Consider the following 26739-nt stretch of genomic DNA (forward strand, 5'->3'; position numbering starts at 1 on the left):
CTCGATGCACGCACGTCGAACTTGTTCCGCGGCATGGGGAAACTCTGCCAGCGCCAACCACCGACACCGGCGGTAGCCGGCCCTGGCCGTCAATGGATTGGCGTACAGGTGCTTACCTTCGGTACACCTAAGTAGCCGCCGAAGGTACTGCCTTATGGGTACCTGAGGTGGAAGGTTAGGAGGTACCTACACGTAAACTGACCTTAGGTACCTTAGGTACCTGTTAGTGTATCAGAGGTACCTACAGGTAGGCATCTCTGGGTATAGCTACAGGCTTTTTGCTAGGCGTAAATGCCTCGCTCCGTGAATCGGCTAAGTAGGTATGTACCTAACCTCATATGCAAGCTTAGCTGAACGGTCTGATAGCATAGAAAGGCCACCTGTCCCCAGGTGTCCCGGACTGCTTCCGCCGAGGTTGCTATCGGATATAGGCACATCACTGGTTTGCATGACGGTTACCCCAAATAGGCCACTGGCCGTGTATAGGTAATCTGTCGATTAAATACCTAGGTAGGTACCTAAGGTACTATACAGCAAAGAAAAAGAATAGGGGCACATTCTCCGTCTCTCTCGCCAGTAATCGGCCAACCTACAGGTATGATCGATCCATAGACACATGCTATCCGGAAATCCCGTCTATTCGTACAGCATAGCATCGTATCCCGACATTCAGGGGTATGGGTGCGTTGTAAATTACCCGTCCAGATTGGATCCCTCCGTCATAACAGCTGCCCCCATTTTCCGGCACCCGCTCCCCCCGGTACGGGGTGTTTCCCAACCGTCAATGGCCGGGCCGTCTTCTCCTCTTCTTCGAAATCACCAATCATCCCACTCATCATCCTTCTTTCCCGATGCCGACGTGTTTTTACCCCCGCCTTTGCCCATGGCCGAAGTTCCGATAGCACTATACTTCGGCCCGGTCCCGTGCCGCTGGTCGGCGACAGCGGAAAAGTCGTCCCAGAATGCCTTCTTGCTCTCGTCCACCGGCGCTTGCCTGCGCTCGTCCGTCCCCTCAACGAAGCGGCTGAAGCGCTCCTGCGCCGACACTGCGCCAGCTTGGGCCACCTTGCCCACGTTCCCTGCCGCTGCCCTCGCCTGTGCTGCAAAGTCCGACTCGGATAGCTGTTGCGTATGAAGATTAGCACCTAGACTGACGCATGGGTGCGATAAAGCACCACGAGGGCCATCATCTCTCACCTGTTTGGCTGTCGGTTGTATGAAATCGTCGTTGATTCCTTTGGCCGTCTTGCTTACCGTGGTTGTGAACCAGCCGAAGCCTCTCGTGAGCGCAGCCACCGGATCTTTTTGCACGTCTGCGAAGTCGGGTAGCCCACCGCCATTGTCCTGCGCAGGCGTAGGCGTGTTTCCAAACCCGCCGTATTTTCCACCTTGGCTGGGCGGCAGGTCCTCCGGCCGGGTCGCGTTCTCCTTTCCCAACCGCGAGAAGTACTCGTCGTCAACTTTAGCCTTGACGCCCGGCCGGCTGGGACTCGCCGTTCGACTCCCGCTCGTTGCCACGCCCTGGAGCGGCGTCCCGGTTCTGCTGATCTGCCTTATGGGCGGCCCCGACGCGCCGGAGGCGGGTTTTGGTGTGCTTTTCCGCTCGCCGGGAACGTAGTCCTTGCCCTCGACCTTAGCGCTTAGCCTCTCCTTCCACTCCTCGCCCACTTCACCGCTATACCGTTCCGCAATGGTGGCATCGTCCCAATCCAGACCGCGCATCTTTGTGTCGTGGTGCTGCTCGAAGAATGACCTCCACTCCTGGTTGCCACCGAGGCGCATGCGCTCAATCTCAGCTTGCTTGAAGGCGTCCATGGTGACCGAGCGGACGAAGGAGATGTGGACGCCGAGGCCCCGGTGAACGCCAGCGCAAGAGAGGCAGATGAAGACGCCGAACTTAGGAGAGGCCCATTGTGGGTTCGGGGCGTTGCAATCGCAGCAGACATTGTTGTTGTTCGTCTTTTGGATCACCAGGAGCTGCGTGCGAATTGGGAGTTAGCAAGCGCCTAACCGTGTAAGAGCCGAACGCGTCCCACCCCGCTCCCAACACCTGTGGCGATCGAGACATGAACAATTCCACGGAGATTTGGTGGCTGTGGTTTTACCTTTGATCTTGTCTCGGGGTCGACCTCCCACATAGCTTTCGAGGCCATGACGGGCCGCTGTTGCGCCGAATCAGCAGCGGGAACTCCCACGGGTGCCTTGATAAACAATTTGTCGCTGACCGTCAAGCACGGACAACTTCGACGGAGGGGACGGCAATTCGAGTCTGTCGAGGGTTGGATGCAGGTAGATAGGCGAGTCGGAGGACGCCCGAGCTAGGTATAAGGCACAGGTAGTTAGGTAGGTAGGTAGCTACGTGGTAACTATTGTGATGAAGCAAAGTGGGATTCGTGCACGCCTGCAATCTCCAAGAATAGACGGAATAAGGGATAAGGGGATATGACCTTGGACGAATCGAGCAGGGATCTATCGGACACGCAGGACCGATTGTCCACATAAACGCCACAGGGCCATCCCCTGCTGGCGACAGGTAGCACCACTCAGCCGGCTGCCTTATGAGTATGTACCTGAGTAGGACAAGCACCCCAAAGCCCAGTAGCCTTGGCACAGCCACGTGCGACCGAAGTACAGTACAAGTTTGGCCAGTGCCTTGCCTCGACGGCTCGCCTGCCAGGCACACGACGTTCCACCCGTTATGTAGGTAGGTAGGCACTCGAAGCCTTCGATCCACGTAGTACGCCCGATTATCTACCTACCTCCACCTACCCTCTCTCACACATCACCGTGGCATCTTACGCAAGGAGTCGACCTGTTTCTCCCAAGTATATATAGAGAGGACCAGCGGCCGACAACCATCATTACGCATACGTGGTCAATCGCAATTCACTTACAAGCTCACGTATCCCCGGTCCTAGTTCTATCATGATAGAGAGTAACCGGGCACATCTAATCACCGTTGGGGTTACACGGCACCATATCATGATCAATCGTATCTATTCTGTTGCGCTCGCGCGAACTTTTCCGGGTCCACTCCCTAAACCCCAGGCCCGGCGTCCAGCTAGTGGTACAGCCCGTGAAGGTGCGCGAGAAGGGTTGCGAAAATCATTCGCAAATTAACATCCGTGCCAAAACTGCTCCATGGCGGCTGGGACGTATGACACAACATTGCTGTGCGGCAGATGCCGCAGCGGCAAGCTGCTAACAATCATACAAGTCGCATGTGCTGCCTTGGGGGGCTTTCGTATCATTGCAGTAAAATCAAGAAACCGGCCATCCCTGATGAACAACGTACATCTCATTCATCGTCAAAATCTCGACCGACGCGCAAGTATTAATGTTTCACTGGGTAGCAATGATCGTTCGGACCCGGTTCTCATCGCAGACAAAGTTCGTACGGTCGAGGATGGTTGGAATAGACCTAGGCGGTAGCCGGAGCGGCCGAGGCAGCCGGGGCCGTCGAGGCAGCAGCCGCAGCCGCAGCAGTATCCGACGCAACTGGCGCAGCAGCGGGGGCCGGCGCAGCCGCAGGAGCGTCCAGCGTGGTCAGGGTAGCCTCCTGGCCATTGGTCTCAGTTTCGTGAATGTTGGCTTCCTCGTCCGTCTTGTCAGGACTGTCAATAGCGACCTTCACAGCTATCTCTCGGCCCTCGATCTCCTTGCCATTCATCTCGGAAACGGCTTTCTGCTGCAACTCCTCAGAGGCAAGGGTGACGAAGCCGAAGCCTCGGCCCTTGCGAGGCTCACCTCGAGCCTGGAGCTTCTTGATCATAAATCGAGGAATTGGTCGAAGGGCAATCTTGGCAGAAGAGGGCTGGTAATCCTCGAAGAGTTCCTTGAGCTATGGACGAGTCAACAAATGCCTCCACTCGCTACCGTAGATTCATCGACTTACCTTCTCTTCGGTGAGGTCATAAGGAAGGTTCGCGACCATGACCTTGTTCTTGGAAGGGATACCATCGGCGGGTGGACCACGCTCACGGCGTTCACGGGGAGGGCCCTTCTTCGCACTCTTGTCAGTCTTGTCAACATCGGCCTTATTAGTGATGTCGGTCAGAGGCAGAACCTCGGAATCGGGAGCGGTAGTTGCATTTGCAGCCGAGTCAAGAGTATCCTCGTCCTTTCCGCCCTCCTAAGTGCCAAGTCAGCGCCGCTGTCGATACATTTACGATTCGAATCAGGTCAAATCTTACAGGTCGTCCGCCACGACCAGCGCGGCCGGCGCGACCACGGCCACGACCGCGGCCACGGCCAGGGGCTCGGCGCCGAGAACCATCAGCGCCAATCTCGCCGTTGGCAACCCCCTCCCCCCTCTCGCCAGCGGGCTGAGGAGTGCGAGCAAGCTGGACGGACACCTTGCGGTCGAGAATCTCCTTGCCGGAAAGTTCAGCGATGGCACGCTCGGCCTCGTTCGGGGTGGAGAGGTCAACGAAGGCGTAGCCAACGGGGCGGTCGGTGCGAGGGTTCTTAGGAATGGAGACGGACTCCCTAAACAAAATACAAATTAGTACGGACACCACATCTCACATCACTTAAGACACTGTCGCAAAACAGTAACATCCCCGCCGCTACCACCAAAAATATCGAGCCGGGAGAGCTACAGGAGGCCCTCCATATAGAGCCCTCAACACGATTCGAGGCTAGGCCACGCTGATATCCATAGTAGCATATGGTAGTCAAAGAAGCGGTACTAGCGATAAATGCATTGATTCGCCTCGCACCACACGCGAAGTCTGGGGGAGGTGGGGAGGAGGACTTACACAAGGTAGGCCTTGAAGAATTCTTTCAACTCCCCCTCAGTTGTCGCATATGCGAGGTTGCCGATGTACAGTCGGCGGCCCTCGGCGGCACTGGCATGGACGGCATCCTTGTTCTCGTCCTTGCCAGTGATAGAGGCATTGCTCAGAGCATTGGTAACGTCGTTGACAGCAGCGTCGGTGACTTTCTCCGCTGTGGTGGCCATTGTATCTGTTGATCTTGGGCGGGAGATTAGTTGGTGCTGGGGTTGGCTGGCTTGACGGAAGACGATGATAGACGTTGAGGACGTTCGGGCTTGGGTTCAGTATTGAACTCTTGAACAATTTCGGGGGAGGAATAGGGTGGCTACGTGCCCTAGAAAAGATTGGGAGAGTTGGGTTTTGGTCGACGTGTGACACAACGAGCTTGAGATTGATGGAATACGAGAGGTGTGAAGAGGAAATGGGAGAGAGACCAGATGGTCGGACGCGGCCAGAATTTTTTAAGGGTTGATGTTTCTTGTGTGGGTCGCCGTGGGAGGGATAAATGCACGGCAGGCGTGGGTGAAGCGCCGGTGAAGAGGTGAGTGCGTCTTGGCAGGTGCGCCTGGGCCAATCAGAAAAATGCGAGAGGAGATACGTACCTCTTTCCCTCCAGGTGTGTTACGTCAAAAGTACCGATCCGGGTAATATCTTAGGGTGGATACATCCACCGACGGAGAGTCTGGCGATGGGCGCAATCTAACTTTGCTACCAGTTAGTTTGGGGTGCTCGTCTACCAATAGGGAGGACATGCGTGTTAAGAAGTGTGCCTCCGGCCCTTTCTTGTCCTAGCCACGCAGCCTAGCAGGCTCTGGAATCTAGTAGTGGCCTGCCTACCGGTAGTTACCTAGGTACGTGGAGAAGGCGAGAGCAGACACAGGTCGAGTCAGGCGGAAAGTTAAGGGGGGTGGACATAGGAAAAGAAAAAGAAGAGAAGGGAAATAAAGGGGGTGCGGGTGGAGGGAGGTTGAAAATAGAAAGCGGCAGAGATGTATGTCAGAAGGAGTCGGGTAGCTGGTGGGTTACGTAGATGTAGGAGCGTTCGAGAAGGAAGGAGGCAAGAGCCCACCATAGAGGCGGTGACCGCCGTATGAGGTAGGCAGGTTAGTTAGGTAGGCAGGCAGGCAGGTACCTGCAAATAGTGTCCTCAGCTGGAACTACCTAAGGCAGGCGCTGAGGTTTTCGAGCTGCGAGGTTGTTCTTGCCTCCAGGGCAGACATCTGTACCGTAGTTGCCATGGGGGCTATACCTACGGAGCTGATGCGCGTCTATATGTAGGCGTGTATACATTTCTTTATGCGCGACAGCCTGCCCCATATCCCCATGCCAGGGAACGGACTGCCAGCCAGGCATATTTCGACTTGCATTTATTCGATTCCCCCCTCCCCCCCCCCTTGTTCTATAGTTACCTATACTACCACCTGGTAACCTAGGCAATAAAGCAGCTGGCAATACGGAGTGTATCTTAACAACCTAGGCACGTTAAGTTCCCTACCTGTCGTAGGTGTATAAATGTAAAACTGGTTATGTAGAAAAGCCCTTGCCTCATTTGTTATTACATACCTACCTACCTCCTAGGCACATTTCCTTAGTGGTGGGCGGCAAGTGCCCGCGTACTTATTGTATATATGCATGAGGTACCTCCATACCTAAGTATGACTATATTAGATGATGCGAAGTTTCTTTTATGCGTTGTGTCCGCAACAGCAATGGGTTATCGTATGAGTAATTGGATGTTGCGGAGGCGCGCATTGAAGAAGGGTAAATTGCACGGTCTCGACGCCATCGTAACACACCCATCTAAGTATAGGAATGGCAGCTGAAGGGAACCCGCCCTCATCCAACGGCAATCCTCCGTCGAAGTGCCTGTGCTATCGTATGTAGACAGGGCAACCGGTGTTCGAGGAACGGCGTCGATTTTAATTCTATGCAGGTTCGCTTTCCCCTCCCCCTTACACCTCTAGGCTTAGGTACATATGGATTGTACGTGCCGTATTTAACAATCCAATCCGTATTGCAGTTCCGTGGCCTATGGATCTCGTTGGGCATTCTGGAAGCCTTCAGAAAGATGCTTAGGATTTCGACGACGGAGCCACCTGCGCGCTGGCAAAGCAAAGCTAGCATGGGTCTCTCTAGGCACACCCCATACTCTCTACAATATCAACGCCCTCCTTGTCTTTAAGACTTCACCAGCCTATAGAACCTCGACAACCTAAAGGACAGAGGCATCTCCCCCTTTTCTCCCTTACCGCTACTACAAGAATCGTAACATTGTCCAGGCAATTAATAATTTGCTCTCCGTTAAGGGCCCAAACCTTGGGTGCCCAGCAGACGTAATATCCTTATACCTGCCTATATTCTATCGACCCGGCCGGTATAACGAGGCCGTTCCCGCACCGATTCTGTCCTGGAGCAAACGAGTGCGACATCAACCGACCGCCATAGTCAGCAGCTTCGTATAGGGGGTTGGATCAAACGCATACACACCTATATAAACACGCCATACTACCGTCGGACCATCTTAGCAGGCAGGGCAATACGTAGGTATCTGTTTACCTAGCTGCGGAGATGGGGAGATACAGTCGTTGGGTTCGGTCCACATGGCTTTGTCGCCGCTTTCGGCTGGCAGGTCGGTTCATTAGCCCCCGTTGCGTGCATGAAGTGCATACGGCGAAGAGGACACCCTTATTACCAACATGTCGGCACCCTGGATGCAGACGACCAGAAGATGTCCCCCAACGTTACGCTGCAGTCCCGGCCCCTTGGAGAATGTCATCATCGTTGTCAGGCTGCTGCTTGTGCGGACGTATTGCTGAACGTACGGCTGAACGTACGGCTGAACGTACGTATGTCTGGTAGGTACCTAGGTAGGTACCTGATAGGTAGCTCTAGCCTACATGCATCCTGGTGTAGGAGGTGCTAGTAGGTGCAAGTAACGTAGGTATATCATCCTGTCCGCTCGTTTCCCCATGTACACTCATACTGACCCTAGGTACCTAAATAATCAGGTAATCATGAGTCGACGCAGCTAGGCGAAGATTCGAGGCTCTAACTCGATCAGGGGTAAGATCGGATCTGAAACGTGGGCGCGTGTGTGTAACGTAGGTACTATGAGTACATCCTGTTGTTAGGTTAAATAGGCAGGTACCTAAGTAGATGGGTGGGTGCCTCCTGTGTGCCTCGTTTGTGTATATACCTAACCTCAGGGAGATGTGTCTGCGAGGTAGGTACCTCCTATCGAACGTGCTCTCGGCCTAAAACCGTGCCCTTCTGCCTCTTACGGGTTATCCACCTACCTAAATAAACTATGGGGTTAAGATCGCGAGCCCTGTGAGCGCAGCCTAGGATATCCATCCTTTCAGCCTTCCAGCCTTCCCTTGATATCTCCAGAGCCGCTTTAACCCCGCACACACCAAACCCGCTTGACGACGACAGCAGCAACCATGGGTTTTCGGTGGATACCAACCAACACATGCTACGTGGTAGATACCTCTTAGGCATGTTGTTGTGAACATCATCCAATCGGTGTTAATAGATGGAACGGAATCGCCCTTCTGTACCGCCCACCTACATGCTGAGGCTGCATGTGGAGACGTGTACCACTGTATCTCTAAATACGGATGTAAGTGCTCCATGTAGTGCATGGAAGCCACACGTTGAGACTGAATTGGATATTCCAAGGAAGCTCCCCCTCAGGCACCTATATCGTCGCATGACGTAACACCGCCTGGACCTACCTAGGTAGGTAGACATCCACTTCCTTCTTAAGCAGATATGTAGGTACCTAGGGTAGTAGGCAGCTAAAGGAAGGGGGAGGTAGGTACCTACAGGTAGGCCTGGAGTTAGAGGTACCTAGGTAGATTGTCAATACCCGGTACCTAAAGTGTGAGGTAGGTAGGTAGGTATGCACGTACATACCTGCCTACGGTACCTCAGCTGAGTGCTGCCGCAGGCCTTCAAATTCCCATCTACACCAATCCGCCATGCGGTTCCGCGACAAGCCGGCGTTCTGGGGTCTTATGTAACTCCAGTATCAAACTTATCTTATCAATCTCATCACTTCTCCCTTCTTCATTTTTGCTTTCTTCATAGATCGAGTCCTTCGCCCACACTCTTCTGCGCCCCCCTCCCCCTTCCGCTTTTGCCCCTTTCACTGCCTTCAAGCCCAGCATGGCGAGCGAGCCTCAACGCATCCGCGACGGCACCAGCATCGAAGATGAAGCGATCCCACTGGAGGACAGGCGCATGCTCATCCTTTACGGATCCGAGACCGGCAACAGCCAGGATTTGGCAGAAGACCTTGGGCGGCTGGCTGAAAGACTACACTTTCAGGTATTGGTTGGTGAGATGAACGACGTCGAGCTCGTAAGCAGAATCAATCTTCCAATTTGTTTAACTCTATCCGTCGGCCAGTATCGAATCGAGATACGGGGGCAGATCACCTAATCCGTTGTCACAACACCCACCCGGTACCGTCCAGTTATTTAATTCCACAAATGCTTCTTGCAGAAAAGGGGGCGAAAAGGGACACAAATAATAAACATGAACGAGAATAAAATATATAATCCATTCGTCCCTGTACTGTTTGCTGCCGTTGTCGCTGGTTGCTGCGCACAGGACAGAAGCCAACCCAATCCACCTCTCGCCACCTAAGTAAATTTATCTCATTCCCATATTCATTCCCTTTTCTTACTCATCTTGTACTATTCGGTCGAAAACCCGCTCGGACCCAACCCCAGGTGTTATTTGTTTGAATACACCCCCATCATCCTTCCCTCCGTCATCCCAGCAGCGACAGCGTGTCCTGGCAGCACAACTAACTGCCTGCCTGTCTACCAAGACTACCTTATTGCAATATCCCCTGACTATATTCGTCATCTCCACCACCGGTCAGGGTGAGCTACCTAAAAACACGCTTAGGTTCTGGAAGAGCCTCCTTCGCAAACGCCTACCACCGGACTGCCTCCAGAGCCTCAACTTTACCACTTTTGGCCTTGGCGATAGCTCATACTCCAAGTAGGGCGTCCTCATTCTACCCTCTTCTACCCCCCTACTTGCTACATCATCTTCGCCCCCACTGCTGCTTGGGAAGCCGTCTGGCTGATATCTTCCTCTCGACATCCTACAGGTACAACTGGGCAGCGAAGAAGCTTCACAAACGCCTCAGCCAACTTGGTGCGACCGAGTTCTTCCCACGTGGTGAGGCTGATGAGCGTCATGAAGACGGGTAGGTGCATCTCCCTAAATGCTGTCATTATCCCGGCTTCGAGCTTCTGTGCCTAACTCTTTGTTCTTATTCCCTCTTCCTGCCCAACAAGGCCTACACAAATCACGGGCGGACTAGGATTTAAAACTAATTCTTATTTTCAGAATCGATGGCACTTTCTTGCCTTGGTCATTAAGCCTACACAGCCATCTTCTGCAAGAATACCCCCTACCCCAGGGCCTGTCACCAATACCATCAGATGTACAGCTTTCCCCTAAGTTCACGATAGAGCTAGCACCCACAATGGATTCTCCGGATAAACCAATGTCGGATCGTGACAAGCCCCAGGATGAGGTCGCAGGCATTGCAGATCCAACTTCCAGCACCTCATTACCTGGCACAGACGTTACCAGCCAGTCTCACCAACAAATCCATCAGGAGCAGGTCCTTGACCGAACCGCAGCACTTTTCAGCCATGTTGATACTCCTCACCCGCGAGGCATGGAGCTAGCTTTGCGGTCAGAAAGGATGTCTCCATATAGTGATACTTATGCTGCCCGCCTATCAGAGCATACAGCCAGCCTGATCCAAGGCGGGATCGACACGTTAGACCGACCTAATGTACTGAGAGATGACCCAGAAAAATACTCTCTAGAGGTCTCAGCGAGTGCCAAGGAGGTCGCGCCTCCACCGGATCTCCTCCCGATCCCTGACGCCTGGTTGGCAGTCGTTCACGACAATCACCGTGTAACTCCTAATACTCACTGGCAAGATGTTCGGCTCATAACCCTCGGTGTTCAGCCCCGGGCATCAATAGGCCCTACGGAGAAGAAAGACTACTTCGCTTATCTACCAGGTGACACAGTTGTTCTGTACCCTAAAAACTTCCCTGCAGATGTGCAGGCGTTGATTGACCTCATGGGTTGGCAAGACGTCGCCGATATTCCCCTTGAGCACCACGGAAAGCAAAACCAGGGGCTCTACTCCCGACCTAGAAATTGTTTCCCGCTATCCAACAGCACCTTACGGCAGCTCCTTCTTAATAACTACGACATCAATGCTATACCAAAACGCATATTTTTCCATGATATCGCCTTCTATACGGTGGATTCCATGCATAGAGAGCGGCTTAGGGAGTTTGCAAATCCTGGCCACTCTGATGAGTTCTACGACTACACGTCCCGACCCCGACGGTCCATTTTAGAGGTGCTTCACGACTTCCCATCCGTAAAGATACCATACCAGCATGTCCCGTCCATCTTTCCCACTATCAGAGGCCGAGAGTACAGCATAGCAAGCGGGGGTAAACTGATTAAGAGTCGGGAAAACGTAGAGTGCGCTCGAGTGGAATTGCTGGTGGCGTTGGTGAAATACAAGACGGTGCTGCGAAAGACCCGGCAGGGGCTCTGCTCCCGCTACGTGGAATCCCTCAGCCCGGGTACGAATATCATGATATCACACAGACAACGAGATTCACTGAATCCGGGCCTTCACCACAAGCCGCTGTTGGCAATTGCCCCGGGCACCGGCATTGCACCAGTGCGTGCTTACCTCTGGGATCGACTGCAAGAATCTCCGGCCGGGCCGGTTGCGGTGTTCTTTGGCGGGCGGAATCGCAAGGCAGACTTTTACTTCGAGAATGAATGGGCCGAGCTCCAGGCCAAGGTCTTCACGGCCTTCTCTCGAGACCAGAAGGAGAAGATATACGTGCAAGACCGCATCCGCGAGCAGGCGCCACTGGTCTGCCAGTACATCGAGAGGGGAGCGATCATCTGCATATGTGGTAGCTCCGGAAAGATGCCCGAGGCGGTTCGATTGGCCCTCTACGACGCCATGGTCGCCGGGCAGCTCGTGCCCGACCGCGAGGCCGCGAAGGCGTGGTTGTCGACGAAAAACCTAATCTGGGAAGAGGTTTGGTAATGCCTAGTGGGTGCTGTTCCAGGACGAAGGGGGATACCGCCACGCATAGGGTCGCGGATGCTTCCCCTAGCCGCAGGTTCCTGTGTCCTCCTCTAACATAGACGCAATATACACCATCACGCGTGCACGATTTGACCTGAACGCAAGTGCCCGTTTTCCGGATCTAATCATATTTGACTCTCGTCTATACACCGGATACCTATGCCCAATAGACCGAATCTGCGTTGAGGCCACAGCAGCTGGTCGGGTGTATTTGCTTCCGGATATGACTTGGTCGTAAACACACCTAGCTTGGATAGGTAGACTTAACTGTGAGCACTATCCGGTACCTCCCTGACGTATTAAAAGTTGACGTGTATACATTAAAAGGTCATCAAGAGTTCCCGTATGTCACCGGCACATGTGGGGCCTTTCTCCTTTCTACTTTTCCCTAGTGATTTGTCTCGTCTCGTTTCTCATAACTGCCGTATAGCCTACTCTCGGGGGAGAATTACCCCTATTTGACGTCGTCTTTCGGGGGGTGAGGCGATAGTAACTTAAACCAGACCTACCCTGGGCGTAGAATATCGGCTCTTACCGCCGCCGAGAAGAGTGAATGCCTCCACTGGGGCTCGGGAACGTGCAAAGCATAGCTTATACTAGACCGTGGTGCGACCCCGGGTTCTGATCTCACTTGGAACTTGGGGTTGCTGCGGGAAAGGGGGGGGGAGGGGGGACGGCATTTATCATGCTTTAACGTGCCTGACGGATAGATCTATTAGACCGTAGACAAGTAGCCTCGATATGCCGTGGCTAGGTTTGTATCCTGAAGACCCGGGCGTCCCTCTCCTTGTGCCATTTCTACCGAGCATTGATATCCCAAAGCAACACAATCCTAGCTAGTATTGGCAGGGCCGTAAACGACGCCCCATCTATATGTTTTATACCTCTCTGTCCAACGTAGTATCTACGTAGACTTCGTTTCTGTCTTTCTTCTAGACGACCACAGTTCGTGGGAACTTAGCCCAACGAAGCACACCGGCGTGCATATATCATCGGTACCTACGGCCCCCTTCCCTCTAGGACTTCTCCGGGGCATGTTTAGCACGTGGAGGTTCCGTTAACACTACTGCCGTTGGAACCCTCCGCATGTTTTCCCGGACCTCCTGCGGGACGGTCGTGCGTCTGCACAACGGGACACAAATCTGGGCCATCCCCAACACGTCGGCAATCCGTCCACCAGCCGTGTCGAGGCCTCGCGGCTTCGTTTCTGCTATGGCACCGGGTACATTCCACATACTCTCCTGCTGGGGGAGGGGGGACGCGTGGTAGTTCTCCCAGACCAGACCCGACGCCACCCTACCTGCCATCCGCGCCCGCACCCACGCGCCCGGCCGCCTGGCCCACCCAACTCACCTGCCTATTCGGCGTAGCTAGCGCTCCCATTTCCGGATCGAGCGCGACGTGCCGAGCAACGATCGCCGCGCACACCACGACAAACCTCGGGACTTTCTCTCTCTCTCTCTCTCTCTCTCGCCACACGCAGGCAGCAGGCAGCAGACCGTTCGCCTCTCGGGACCGTCACATCTGCAGGGGCGCTGCCAACAGGGACCTTGTCCACGAACCAGAACCTCCCTGGTCCCTCGGGTCTCACGTGGCGTAAGCGTTCTGCAGTGGATGGGGGCGGGCGGGGCCAGGCACTCGCTCGCCCGGCCTCCTCTCGAGCAATCGTTGCATCCACAGCACGTGGCTACGGGGGTGCAGGGCAGACTAAGCCGGTCGCCACACACGCGCGCTGCATACACACTACTGCAGCGTCTATCTGCTCAGAGGCGAGGTCGGGTCCGTGCCTCCCTGGAATGGGAAGGACGACGCAATGCGGTAAGCTCAGCAGGTAGGTAGGTAGGTAGGTAGGTAGGTAATAAGCCGGGTGCCAGTTTTGGGGTCTTGAGACGCCGAGAGGCGAGCCTGGGTTCCGGGCGGCGAGGTTTTACGACCGGGGGAGGAGGAGCAGGAGCAGGATGGGATGAGAGGTGGAGCGGGGGGGAGAAGGCGAAGGAACAAGAGAAGCGAGGGCGAGAGACAAGAAGAGAGCAACGCTCCGCTGAGCTGAAATTGAAATGACGGGTGTATCGCTTGTGGAGTTCAGTAGGTATTTGAAATAGCAGGTAATACTTACGTGCGTCTATGCGGCAGCCGTGCTGATTCCCCTCCCCCACCTCTCCCCCCCCCCCTTTTTTTTTCTTCCTCTCGGGAGGTGGGATGGGTTTCAGTCTTCTCTCGTCTTCTTCAGCACGCCCCCCCCGGCGCGCGTTGGCGGCGTCGCTGTACAGAATACCAAGAAGAGCAAAAATAAACCCAACTTCTTGCTAGCCCCTTCATAGCCATTGCCAACTTATCGGTGGCGAACACGTACCTACGGCGTACCTAGCGCTTCTCCCGCCGCCATGCCGCGCGCATAGCTCGGCGTTGACGACGCTTTTTCTCGCTGGGTCTAGACACCTTGCCTACCTACCTACCTACTTATCCGCCTAGACGGGGCCTGCTGGTTTAGGCTTTTATATTCGCCGAACGCATCCGTCCTCTCAGCTGGCGCCGCTCCTCGTCGTGTAAGGCGCCGAGTAGCGGGAACGGACTTGGCAAGAGGGCGGTGGCATCTTCGCGTCCCTCCCCTCCTCCTCCTCCCTTCGCCCATGCCTCCGTCTCTCTCTCCTCTCGACCTCTCGTCGGCCCGCCCGTGCGGGGAGGACGTGCTCGCCCAGACATCTTACCGCGCTGCGTGTGAGGAGGTGGGAGGGTGGGTGGATGGATAGGATGGTAAGGCGCCGTCGAGGCAAAATACGCACATCGCAGCAGAGACGTCGCAGCCGCGTGTTTCAGTCCGTCGTCGAGCCGAGACGAGGCTAAATCTGACCTGGCGCCGCCTACCCGACATACAGACAACCTATGCGACGCTCTGGCGGCCCTTGGTCGGTATGCAATTCAGGCAGGCATACGGGTATATGTAGGTGGGTATAAGCATTCGTGCTTAGCGATGATGCCAGATTGTGTTAGGTACCTGAGGTGGGTAGTTGGTTGGCCTAGGTAGGTAAGGTAGGTACCTAAGGTGATAAGCATCCCTGGCCATGCATTCCCCCTTTCCCCTTTCTCCCTCTTCCTCTCGCATCTTTTTTTCTCTTCACATAGCGTGGCCGTACGAGAAGGATTCGACGCTGAGAGATGCGATGCCCAGACTGGGAAAAGTTCCGGCGTAAAGAGATCGAGACTGTCACTCAATCCTTCCCCCTCCCCCACAGCTAATACCACCTGGTCTCTCCCTCCCCGGACGTTGCAATTCAGATGGGTTTAGCAGGCTACGTGACCAGAACACATGGGTGGGTGCATGTAGGTAACAAGGGTAAGTCTACGTTCGTCTATCTTCGAATCTTCATCTCGGCTCTGCAGAGTAAGCTCCTCAATGCTCTTCTTTTATTTATTTCCCCAAGTGCCCTGCCAACGCCTTCGAAGCCGTCGATGGTGCGGCTATGTCATGTGTGAAATGTACACTGTGGTCCATCTAATGATTAGTTATAAGTACCAGACGCTTTCGTTCTCCGCCATCCTCCGGCTCGAACTCGGTGCCAACGGTGGCGGGATACATCTCCGGGTATCTTCACGTCGTTATCTGTCCGCTCCACTGTTGCCAATATTGTGTGCGCCATAAAACACCCCAAAACCCCCGCCAACCCTTTAGCAATGGAACAAGAAGGGAAGGGGAAAAAAAAAACACCCCCCAGTTGTAATGTAGGCAGCGCGAATGTTAGAGCTGGAGAAGGATTTGCCCCAAACACCCGGCGCCGATAGCCATATATAGGATTGAGAATACTCGGGTCCAATCCGGTCGTGTAATCGGTCCACCGTTCTCCGCCGACTGCGTCGCCGTAGGGATTATCATCGCGACGTTGTTGCCGGCGCCTGGCATTAGCGTCGTAGTTGATGCATAGGGCGAACCGAGGGTCCACGTCGACATGGCCACTCCTTTCGGCCCTATTGTCAGGGTCTGGCCGTTGACCACCGTTGTCATTACCGGGGCGCCCAAGCCGATATGGTATGTTTTACCCCCTATTTCCAAGGCATTTAGACCTAACTGTGTGACGGTCGCTCCACCCACAATTTCGTAGGCAGTGGCGGCAGGCATGGCGGCAACCCCGCCTAGGATCTCGTTATGAACGATGATGCCGGTCGGTGTGATCAAGATGGTGTCCCCGTCGACGACCGTGGTAATGGTGCTGCTGAAACCAGGACCGTAGCTGATCGTAGTGCCCTCGATGACGACCCTATCTCTCCCAATCGCCGCGATGAGTTCTCCTCCCATTACGGCCGTCTGCGTCGGTGCGGGCCCTGCGCCAGCGCGTAGGGTTTGCGTGGGGAAGATGATTCCTTCGGGGCCAAGGGTGATCGTCTGTCCCTGGATAACTGCAGATGTTGGCGTGGACCTGATGGTGAAGACTGTGCCGTCAATCGTTACGGCCGACGGCCCGTATACCACCCCCAGGCCCCCGATGGAAGTCGTTATCGTTATAGGTACAAACACGGCCCCTATATTGGGGGGAGGCCGAGTAATAGTGGCGCCGCCGCCCATCACCCTAGACGGATCAATAACGAAGGTGTCGCTTCCCACGACTACGGTAGACGTCCTTTGTGTCGGGTTGTCGGTAAACGTTCGGTCATTAACTACTACCTCGGTAGGCTGGACTATCACGGTTATCGGAGTCGGGCCTTCACTGCTGTTGCCGGTTGGGGTCGGCGATGATTTTACGGACTCGGCATCCGACGGGAGCATGCCGTATTGAGGGGTAGTGATAACTGAGCCATCCTCTGGGGCCGGATCGTGGCCGTTTTGGTTCGAGGGCGGCCCACCGTAACTGGGAGGAGGCTCGCTAGGGAAAACCACGGCTGGATTTTTATCTGTTGTGACCATGATGATCGTCTGTGTTCCCGCCACGGTGTGGGGTGGGCCGGAGCCGTCCGTCGCGGTTGGATGGATGATGGTACATGTCTTCCCCGAGCTATCGCAGAGTGAGACTGTTAGTCGACCCGTTGGGCTTTCCTTCGGCGTACATCCAGGATCTTCCGGAATGCTGATGGGCGGATATGGCGGCGTATAGTCTGCTGGGTCCCCAGACCAGGTCGTAGTGGATGTGTAAATGACGGAATAGGAGGTGATAGTGACGATGATCGGTCCAGATACCGTCGGGCATTCGCTCGGCGCGTCGAAAGTCGATCCTGGAACGGTCTTTGACGGAGGAAAAGCCGTCGTGGATATAGGCGACGACAGGGTGGCGTTCCAATTCCATGGTCTTGAAGTGGCGTTGAAATTAGAGGATGAGGCCGTCGGCCATACGTATGTCTCGATGCCTGTATCAGTACTAACGGCCGGCTGGGAGGTCGGTCTGGGGATATCCCTCGTCGATGTCGCGGTAGGCAATACGAGCGTCGGCCTCCGAATTGTGGTGATAGTCCCCAGGTTGAATATAGTCCACCAAGTGTAAGCTTCCGATGAGGCGTCATTGTCCTCAGTTGATGGCGCGATGGCATATGCGTCCCCACTAGAAGAAGCGGCCAGGGTCGAAGCGACATCTACGGGGCTTCGATACGGCTCGGGACTCGTTACTGCGGAGCTGACAGCTAGCGGGATATCAAGAGAGCGAGTGGCCACTGAGGTCGCCGAGGCCGCCGTGTCATTGAGAAGCGATATTCCTCTGTTGAAGCGACTGGGACGATGCTCTTCTACTATGTAATTAATATCGCGCGTCCTTGTGACGAGGAGCCAAGCGAGTCTTGACTGACTGACCATGGTTAACTAGTGTCACGCCGCGACTAGGGGACGCCGCAGCACAGAGCAGTGTCAGGATGACAACGAGCATGGCGTGGCCAGGACAGGAGCGGTGGCGAACCCGATCTCTCACCCGGCGCTTACACCGGCCTGTCTGCCTTGAGAAAGGAACCGACGTCTCGGGATCGCATCTAGAAGGGAATCGACACGGTTATATCAGAAGTCACATCACGTATAATGCAGAGCGCGAGACGGGAGGTGGTGGCATCCCGACACCTATTCGTGACGAGGATGGCGGAGCGGCGGCTTTATGGCGAAGTGCCATAGCGCCACAACTTCAGTGCCCGTTAGGGGAGGGAGGAGGGCGTATGAAGTGGGAGAAGTCCAGGCGAGCAGAGGCCTGTTGGCGCAGATTAACAAGTACCGTAACGAGAGAGAGATCAACACGAAGGCGGGCCGTTGTTTGGTAGTGGTTGCAAGAATATGAAATTGACATGCAGTCTTGGGACCGTTTTTGGCCCGAGTAGTGGGCCGATTCATTTAGATGTCGCCTAATAAGAAGGGAAAAGTGCATATATTCCCGGAAGACAACTGCCGTATTTTAGATACACGACGTTTGTAGCAGACGGCTGCAAAGCGAGCGGGCACTCTCCGTCTCGTCTATCTGTCCCGTCTGTCTGTCACGGCTTGTATTGCCTGTTCGCTTCACGCTGTTTTCTTACCTTGGGTACCCAGGCCGGTGGGTGTTGCTATGCCTGCCTTACCCATCCATTACTGATTATGTAGCTGCGTATTTATTGATACGATGTCGCGCTCGTTGCGAGTTGCAGGCGTCAGCAGCTCCGGCCAATATGCAGACTGTCCAGCATGTAGGCACGAGATGGTCATGCTCCCGTCCGATGGACTTTCATTCGCTTCCCCAGATCTTCGCGGGGTAGGGGATTTTGGGGGGGGAGAATGCCCCCAAAGCGGCATCTGGACGCTGAGGTGGCCAAGAGAAGTGCCGCCGGTGCGAAGGCGGAAACCCGGTCTCGTGTGTGGATGAGTTGTCGAAGATAGAGGTGAAGATCAATCATTTTGCCGGATGACAATTGAATAGTGCCATAGTGCGTCGTAGTGCCCAGGCCACATAATGGGTAGGGGTGGACGGCTCGGGCGCAGCCAGGTACCTAGGTAATAAAACATGCTTAGTTAACCCAGCCCTTGGCCTTCCATCGTTGTGTATACCTAGGTACCTAAGGTATGTATGGTAGGTGTAGGTACCTATGTATATAGATAGGTACATAGTATCCGATACGTTTATGCACAGAGGGCGATAGACCTTCCGTATTCGATTTGTGTTAGCTTAGGTACCTTAGGTACCTTAGATACCCTTACCTTACCTCGGGTACTTCTTCGGGACGACGTCAGACCTGCTGCGAACAGCCTGACTATAGTAAAAACCAAATGTAGGTACATGCCATGCTCCCGAGTGATGTGCCTAGTAGCCCGTTAGCAGCCCTATTAGGCGCCTGAGGTACCTTAGGTAAACCCATTTGGCGTCTAGGAGGCAGGAGGTACTTAAGGGAGGTACCATTCAATGAGACAGGTAGACAGGCACGTACGTACCTAGGTACAGAGAAGTTTCCGTCAATTTTACAAACGGCGTAGCCCACATTGAACCTGCATTTATATATGTACGTAATGTGTCAATTGAGTCTCACCGTGCATGCCGAGGTACCTAGGCGGGTTCCAGTTATAGATATTGATGTATCTACGGGCTTGACCCTCTACCCTGTCTCCGATGGGGATCTCCACGGAAGAATCTGCGGATCTTTTATGACCAGGTCCAGGCCGGGCCTATAAGAGGCGCCTCTTAAGTGTATTGATCTTGTCGCCTACGTAGGTACCTAGGTAGATGCGTGGGGATCTAGGTACCGCTCGACATGGTAGGCACGGGCTTCAGATGGACCCCGGCTGTGTAGGATTCCGAGAAACAAGAAAACCGCTGAAAAATACCGTCGAACCTATCCTGTCGAAAGTGCCAGATCCCGACGAGTCAATCAAGCGATCGCCAGCCACAATCCCCTTCAGGCCTTCCTCGCTACGCAGGTACCGTGCGAAGTATGCGCGAGCAACAGCGGGAGGGGGACAAATACATAGTCGCCATGGCTGGGCTAGAGAGCGGTAAAGGGCGTTGATAGGCTGGCCAAGAAATCCTCCCGCATTCCTTCCGGTATTCTAGACTTAAAGGAGGGCAACGTAAACTCGACGTTTATATATCGGTACATACCTACGTATCATCTCGGTGATTACCCTCTACCTGTACGGATACGTTAGATTATGAGGCATCTAGGAGGTACCTATTGACTGCCTCATGTACCTACCTACATCCTCCTTAGGTACCTGGGCATAGACCTGCTACGTGCGCACTCCTTGTATTGATCGAGAGATCTATTGATGTTCAAGAAGGATAATGAGAGGGGTTAGATACCCGATATAGATGTACAACCTCCCCTCTCGGGTCTTTAATTCAGCTTTGTAATTCTGTAGCAGAAGGTTTATAATTGAGATACCTACCTCAAGCCGGCATCTACTCACGAAAGTGTTGGCCAGCGTTTTGGGAAGGGATTGGTTGGGGCGGGGAAGTCAACTATTCATATAATACCGCTGAGAAAAGGGGACGGTCGAAGTGGAAAAGCGTGCCAATCCTGATTTTCCGGCTTTGAACCTCGAGGAGTGACGCGTCCCCGTTGCCCGTCGATACCATTTTCTTGGGATCAAGGTCGGTTAGAGGGCAAGCCCATTGATCCGGGTTCCGGAAGACGAAGGGGGAAAAAAAAAGAGAGAATGATGTGGGCCGCCCGAATCGCCATCCCGTCACCCCGCGCGTGCACTGAGGGGGGGAAAGACGAGTCCATATCGAGCGAAGAGGGGGGAAGAATCGGCGGGAGGTAACCTATGCGTTACAGACGCCTGGCACCGCTTACCCATTTGACGTTTCCCATATGTACGTACTACGTAGTATAGGTACCCGGATATCTCATGTACTAGGAGGTAGGTACTTTAGGTACGGTAGTCCGCCTCTGCATGCTACGTAGTAATTACCTACCTACCTCAGCAGGTCAACTTCGATGTCGTCCCCAGGTGGGTCCGGCCTAGGACTTGGCTGGGGGAACTGATCATCGTAGCGTGTGAGCCCACTTATCTCAAACGGCGTGGGATCCTCTCGATTCCTTCGGTTCGTCGTCGTCGCGACTGGTTCGACTCCGGTTGCGACTGGCTTACCTTTTGGTCCCGAGACGATTCCATCGCCACCGTTGCCATCGTGACCCCCCCCCTTTCTCTTTGCTCACAGGAAAGAGGTGTATATTTCGACGACACGGTACTGTACTTTGTCCGAGCCAGCTTACGCTTTAGGTACTTAGTGCGGTGGCTCCCCTTTATTACCTCGACCTGTCGGCAGAAAAGGCCTAGTCCGATCTGTACTTTATTTTACCCAGGCCTGTCGCGTTCCCGTCGGATTAACTACATCGAGCCTCCTGCCAGCTTTCCCGTGCGGCGCGGCGGCCCCTAGCAGCACTCAGTAGGAGGTAAAAAAGATGCTTACAGCTGCTAGTGCCTGGCCGTCCCATTTCCACCCGTCTCTTTTAGGTAAGTGAAGGCTGGGTAAGGCCGTGGGACTAAACCGTAAGGCGTAAGAAGGCCGAGAAACGCTCTTCATACATGGTTCTTCCCAAACTGACTCCATCTGGGCCTCTGCACACACCTCACGCATCTGCCCTCGGGGCGCCGAAACCTAATCTAACAACTTACCACCTACCTACATAGTAATACGGGAGCTTTCCCCCTGCGCAGGTGTGCCTACTAGGAGGTACCTCGTGGCCACGTAGGTAGGTACCTGTACCGCAGACACCGAGGAGGGTAGGTACCTACCTACCTACGGCAATCGTGTGCCCTGCTATGCAGGTACCTACCTGGGCATGTACCCTCGAAGGAGCAGACGCATTACATCAGGTCCCTACCTCCTCCGACGTGAAGGTACGTAAACCACCGAGTGGGAAGAAACCCATAGCGACGGAAGAGCAGGAGAGTCCCATACCTAGTGGGTTAGGTGGGAAATCCCCGATATACCTACCTACCTACGTACTTACGCCATTGCACACCAACAACAGAGGGCAGCAGGCCTGTAGGGTTAGTACATCTATCGGAGGTACGGAGGTACCTAAGACACTTACCTCAGGTACCTAAGCTGGTACCTCTTATCTACCGTAACCTGCCATGTGCCGCCGCCACTCTTCCTTCATAACCGTACCTACCTTCGGTACGTACCTTGGGTACGTAGCTTCGCTCCCCACCCCTCCTCCCTCTCACTCTGTTCGCTCGCTAGCTTTCACTTTTCGCTCCTCCTACCCTTCCTATCCTCCTCTCGCAAGACTGTCTGCCCTCGCCGCCTCGCTCGCTCGCACAGTTGCCTGTCCCTCGCCTGCTGCTGGCTCCCAGTGCTGGGCCTATAGGATAACGTCGTGTACGATACGCACGGGGGCAGCTCGATAAACCACCTACTACGTAGCGACATTTCTAAACGAACATGTCGGTGATAGGCCGGCACCCGGCCTCAAGGCTGTCAGCCATGTTCGCATCCCAGACCGAGTTCCATGCAGGTAGCGTGGTCCTACCTCCTGACGGGCACCCCGACCACTATCGAGACCCTCTTGACTCGCATTTTAGCCACATTGTGTCCCCCTGTCCCCTAGTCCCCCCCGTACAACGCAAATCAATACTACCTAAGTCGAGAGGACGCCCCGCCGATCTGCTACTGGGCCTGGCATAGCACTGAGCAGGGTCCCAAACCGTTTGTGAGGAGGTAGAAGGTAGGTTAGGTCTGCCCCGGCAGATCCCGCCACGGATGGGAATCCGCCTGACCATTGATGAATTTGTTTGCTTTTCTCTCTTCTCGCATCCAATTTGCACCAAACCCCGTTTCCCTAACCTGCCAGTTGCCGGTTCGACTCGAGACACGTCGGCACAGACATGACAACGCTCGCGACCGCTCCGAGCCCCCGCAACTTTCGATTTTGATGGACTCGGGTCAAATTCACGTCGACGTACCCGCGAACCTGATGAAGTCTTGGATGGGACAGAGTTGGTGACCTAGCGCGTCTCCCGAATGACAGCTGGGCGGTGCGGTGGCCGCACAATGTCGTCGTACTTGCTCCTAGCCATCGTCGGGGCGTTATTCGTACCCGGCTTGGTCAAGGCCGATGACATTCCTGCTTTATGGATCGAGCCGTCTCTAAAGTGGCACGTTGACCTGCGACCAGCTTGCGAAGAACAAGGAATTAATTATGACACAGGTACGGCATCGACGGCAATTGGTCTTCGCTCGGTCTCTTCGTGGGAGAGCCAGCCCAAGAGATTGACGTTACCGTGAGCACGAGTTTGTCCGAGATTTGGGTTGTTGGACCTGGCGGATGTAGTCCTAGTAAGTTGACTCGAGTCTCCTTTTGGCACGGCACTCTAACACATTCCCTCTAGATGCTCTCTGCGCCGCCGCTCGCGGGGGAATCTACAACAACAGCGCATCGCGAAGCTGGTCGCCGCTTGGTGCTTGGCGCCTCGGACTAGAGTATCTCGGGCTTGGGGGGAATGGCGACTATGGGATGGAGACGGTTGTCGTGTACGACAGCGTGCGACGTTGGCAAACCTCCTTCAATAAGCAACTTGTCGCCAGCATCATTGAGACCGGCTATTACACCGGCTTCTTTGGGCTGGGTATTACTCCGGGACGCTTTGAGGACGTTGTCGCGAACAGCCCCATTGCCACGCTGGTCCAACAGGATGGCACCATTCCGAGTCATAGCTACGGTTACACGGCTGGGGCCTATTATGGTAAGTAGGAACCTCAGCCATAAGCGCATGTAGACGGAATTCCTAACCGAAATCAGGTGGCTCGCGGGGAACTCCTTTGTCACTGACACTGGGTGGCTACGATACCAATCGCTTCGAGCCTCACGACGTCAAATTTAGCTTGAATTCCACCACAAGGCAGCCCGATGTGCTCGTAAGGGCCATCACCGCATCTGTTACTGACGCTAGCAGGGCGCCGACACCTTGGTCAGCCTCGTCGACCACGTTGTCGTCTTTCAACGAATCCATGGTTGCTCTGCTTGACAGCTCAACCCCCTATCTTTGGCTTCCGTCAGCCATATGCGACCGATTTGCGGCCAGTTTTAACCTTACATGGGACGAGAGGTTCGGCCTCTACTTGTTCCCTGACCACGAAAACCTTGATCGTTTCCGCTCGTCGCCGGGTCTCTCTTTTGCCTTTGCGCTGTCGAGTGCGGACAATCGCGACAACTTTGGGCGGCCCCTAGACGTCCCGGGAGTTGTGAATCTTACGATTTCCGCCAACGCATTTATCCAGAGCCTTCGCTACCCGTTCATGAACCTTATCGAATACGGCGCACCGGCGCAGCCCTATTTCCCCCTTAAACGGCTTGAGAATGGGAGTAGAGTTGTCATCGGGAGAACCTTCTTCCAGGAAGCTTATTTGATCACGAATTACGAAACGGGTACGTTTTCGGTCCACAAAGCCAAGTTTCCAGAGAGGCCGCTTCGGGATACATCTATTCAAACTGTAGCAACCTTCGAACATAGCCCCTACCCCGGCCCGCCGGAACGGCCTAGTGACGGGGGTCTTACTGAGTCTCAAACTATCGGCTTAGCGGTGGGTGCCTGTGCTCTAGGTATAGGTGCCATCGCGACTTTCTGGTTTGTTCGTCGAAGGAGGAGAAACCAAAGAGCGTCGGGAAGCGCTGAAGAGTCGGATAAGGACAAAGCCTCCACAATCGAATTGTCGCCACCTAATACACCGGTAGCCCGGATCGTCTCAAAGATGTCGAAGAATTTCCCAACCAGGAAGTCTAAGAAGGGGAGCACACGCTCAGGGCGCTCAAAACGTTCAGATCACGACGAGCGAGATGAGCAGGAATTGAACAAAGAGCTTGGCGTGTACGAATTTGCGGCGGACCAAAACCACGAGCGTTATGAATTGCCCGGCCCGGAACCCGTAGAACTGGACAGTACTATGACGAAGGGGCCGGCAGATGCCGGCAGGGGAGGGTATAGGACGAATACCTACGAATATGCACAATGTCAGCCAGAGCAGCAGAAACGAGGACTCATGTCTAAATACAACCCTCGTATGATGGATTTATCGGCTAGGGCCTACCACAGTACCAATTCAACGACGCAGTATGGGTCATCGGCTCGTATCGAAAGTCCCTCCCCAGCATCAAGCCCAACACACGACACGCTAAGCAACAACATTCCTTCACCACTGAGCTCCCGGAGCGACTGGACGAACGGAATATCGGACGTTTCTTCTCCCCTAGGTTTCGTACCCGCCCACACCCTCTCACATTCGACTTCTAATCCGAACATTGCTTATGCACCGCCATCGCCGTCCTCTCTAAGCGGTCCTAAGAGTGGGTCACTTGGCCGTTCCGCCTCTACTGTCGGGTTTCCAATGTCGAACGCCCATCAACCCACAACGACCCCAGCCTCTTTCCAAAGGGCACCGATCGAGTCGTCCCGGGTGGTATGTCTCGGGCCTCTGCCGGACAGCGTTCGTTTGCCCCAGGAAACTTCGACACATGGGGTCCTTCATATTGATGGACGCATTATTGCCATGCCTCCCATGCCCCCAATCCCATCCGACGATGGCGAATCGCATCGTGCTCTCAAATCTAATCGTGTGTCCACGGCCGACACGCTAGGCAGCAACTACACTCTCGAGGAGGAGGCTCGGATGGCGGCGTCGCGAGAAACGATGAATATCTTCGGCCGGATAGAGGGAGCAGATATCATCCATATACCTCAGCCAGCCTCAAGACGATATAGCTGGGAGGAACAGTGACCTACGTGGACCCCTCGAACATTTCACAGCTCAAACTTCCGCAATTCTTACTGGTTCCTTGTTCCTTTTACGCATCTGCTTTCTTTCGACCCCCCTTCGCACATTGGGGTTCAACGCTTTGGTTTTAGATATACTGGCGACGGAGTTCGGCGCCGAGATTTTGGTCGTATATGAGCGGGATATATGCCTCTCTCTGACGAAGCGAATGGGCATATTGACCTGTGCATTGAAACGGCGTTTAGAGTGGAGAATTGTTTTTGTGTCTTTGAATACACCACGTCGCAAGTGAAAGCCAAGAGATGGCAGCGTCGGCGGCGGCGTGCACTGGACCAATTAATCTATATGCAACCCAAGGTGGCGGCTTGTGATTTTCTTGCCCCTTTGAAAAAAAAAAACCTAAAGCGGCCGCGAGAAATCCCTCGGCATAGCAATACCAACACTACGACAAGGATCGAGACACTGAACGTTATAGCTAGCTTGGGAGATCTAGTTAAATTTATCTATTAGCATTCCACCTAGGCATCTATATCTACGTTTGTATATACATGGGGGACGCCCTGTTTCAATAGGGGTTTAATCTACCGAAAATCCGATGTACAAAAAGAAACACATATTCTTAAACCGAGGAGTGTGTGCTGGGTTCGGGGGGGGAGGCTTAACATTGAGCCTCTCGCCGTCTTGTGTGAACGTTCACCTCCTCTCGCTAGCTAGGATTAGAGACATTTGTACGGAGCGCGTTCGTTGGTTATATCTAAATACATAGCCCCTCTGCGCATATGAAAGGGGTCCACTAAGCGGCGTAGAATCTGGGCACCATACCGGGCCGACTCCGGTCCAGCGAGCTTCTTTTCGGTTACCGTAATGGCGTGGCATATAAGCTGCGTTGATGCGGTGCTCGAGTGGTGAAGCGTAATACATCCGAGATCAAGGAGCCATCCCAAGGCCGACTGCTCGTCTAGAGGAGAATGCTATAAGCCTGACTTAACTATTGGTAGATAGCACACTGGTTTACCAGCTAGGGCGGGGTGTGCGGCGAGGTTTATTAAGTTAAACATTCAGTAATTGAACTAATGGGAGTAAATATGATTACCAAGCCCAGCAACAGCGAGGACGATGGGAACAAAACATTTAGACAGTAGCG

The 26739-nt window shown here is 54.3% G+C and overlaps 5 protein-coding genes across 5 annotated transcripts; 2 read left to right on the forward strand and 3 right to left on the reverse strand.

Annotated features, from left to right (window-relative positions):
• Nucleotides 1–481: 481 nt before the first annotated feature.
• On the reverse strand, nucleotides 482–2614 carry GGS23DRAFT_545415 (ArfGap-domain-containing protein). The gene is made up of 3 exons (XM_051514981.1): nucleotides 2106–2614; nucleotides 1198–1977; nucleotides 482–1122 (listed from the first exon to the last, which is right to left on the reverse strand). Exons 1-3 carry the CDS (start codon nucleotides 2151–2153, stop codon nucleotides 817–819), a joined length of 1134 nt encoding a protein of 377 aa, XP_051377140.1. The 5' UTR covers nucleotides 2154–2614; the 3' UTR covers nucleotides 482–816.
• A 614-nt stretch (nucleotides 2615–3228) lies between these two features.
• Nucleotides 3229–5463, reverse strand: GGS23DRAFT_29370 (RNA-binding domain-containing protein). The gene is made up of 5 exons (XM_051512669.1): nucleotides 5112–5463; nucleotides 4761–4968; nucleotides 4194–4488; nucleotides 3896–4132; nucleotides 3229–3841 (listed from the first exon to the last, which is right to left on the reverse strand). Exons 2-5 carry the CDS (start codon nucleotides 4961–4963, stop codon nucleotides 3422–3424), a joined length of 1155 nt encoding a protein of 384 aa, XP_051377141.1. The 5' UTR covers nucleotides 4964–4968; nucleotides 5112–5463; the 3' UTR covers nucleotides 3229–3421.
• Nucleotides 5464–8713: 3250 nt separating this feature from the next.
• GGS23DRAFT_545428 (riboflavin synthase domain-like protein) lies at nucleotides 8714–12289 on the forward strand. Its single transcript, XM_051514982.1, has 4 exons — nucleotides 8714–9143; nucleotides 9619–9794; nucleotides 9907–10005; nucleotides 10149–12289. Exons 1-4 carry the CDS (start codon nucleotides 8949–8951, stop codon nucleotides 11902–11904), a joined length of 2226 nt encoding a protein of 741 aa, XP_051377142.1. The 5' UTR covers nucleotides 8714–8948; the 3' UTR covers nucleotides 11905–12289.
• A 3393-nt stretch (nucleotides 12290–15682) lies between these two features.
• GGS23DRAFT_592208 (uncharacterized protein) lies at nucleotides 15683–17789 on the reverse strand (the record flags this gene model as incomplete). The annotated part of the gene is made up of 4 exons (XM_051517849.1): nucleotides 15683–16931; nucleotides 16984–17222; nucleotides 17297–17652; nucleotides 17717–17789. 4 exons carry the CDS (start codon nucleotides 17787–17789, stop codon nucleotides 15683–15685), a joined length of 1917 nt encoding a protein of 638 aa, XP_051377143.1.
• A 4752-nt stretch (nucleotides 17790–22541) lies between these two features.
• GGS23DRAFT_29642 (acid protease) lies at nucleotides 22542–25690 on the forward strand. The gene is made up of 4 exons (XM_051512682.1): nucleotides 22542–22981; nucleotides 23035–23162; nucleotides 23216–23569; nucleotides 23626–25690. Exons 1-4 carry the CDS (start codon nucleotides 22848–22850, stop codon nucleotides 25596–25598), a joined length of 2589 nt encoding a protein of 862 aa, XP_051377144.1. The 5' UTR covers nucleotides 22542–22847; the 3' UTR covers nucleotides 25599–25690.
• The last annotated feature ends 1049 nt before the right edge of the window (nucleotides 25691–26739 follow it).

This window comes from Durotheca rogersii, assembly GCF_024521655.1.
Source record: "Durotheca rogersii strain YMJ 92031201 chromosome Unknown GGS23scaffold_1, whole genome shotgun sequence".
In the NCBI taxonomy this organism is placed as follows: domain Eukaryota; kingdom Fungi; phylum Ascomycota; class Sordariomycetes; order Xylariales; family Xylariaceae; genus Durotheca; species Durotheca rogersii.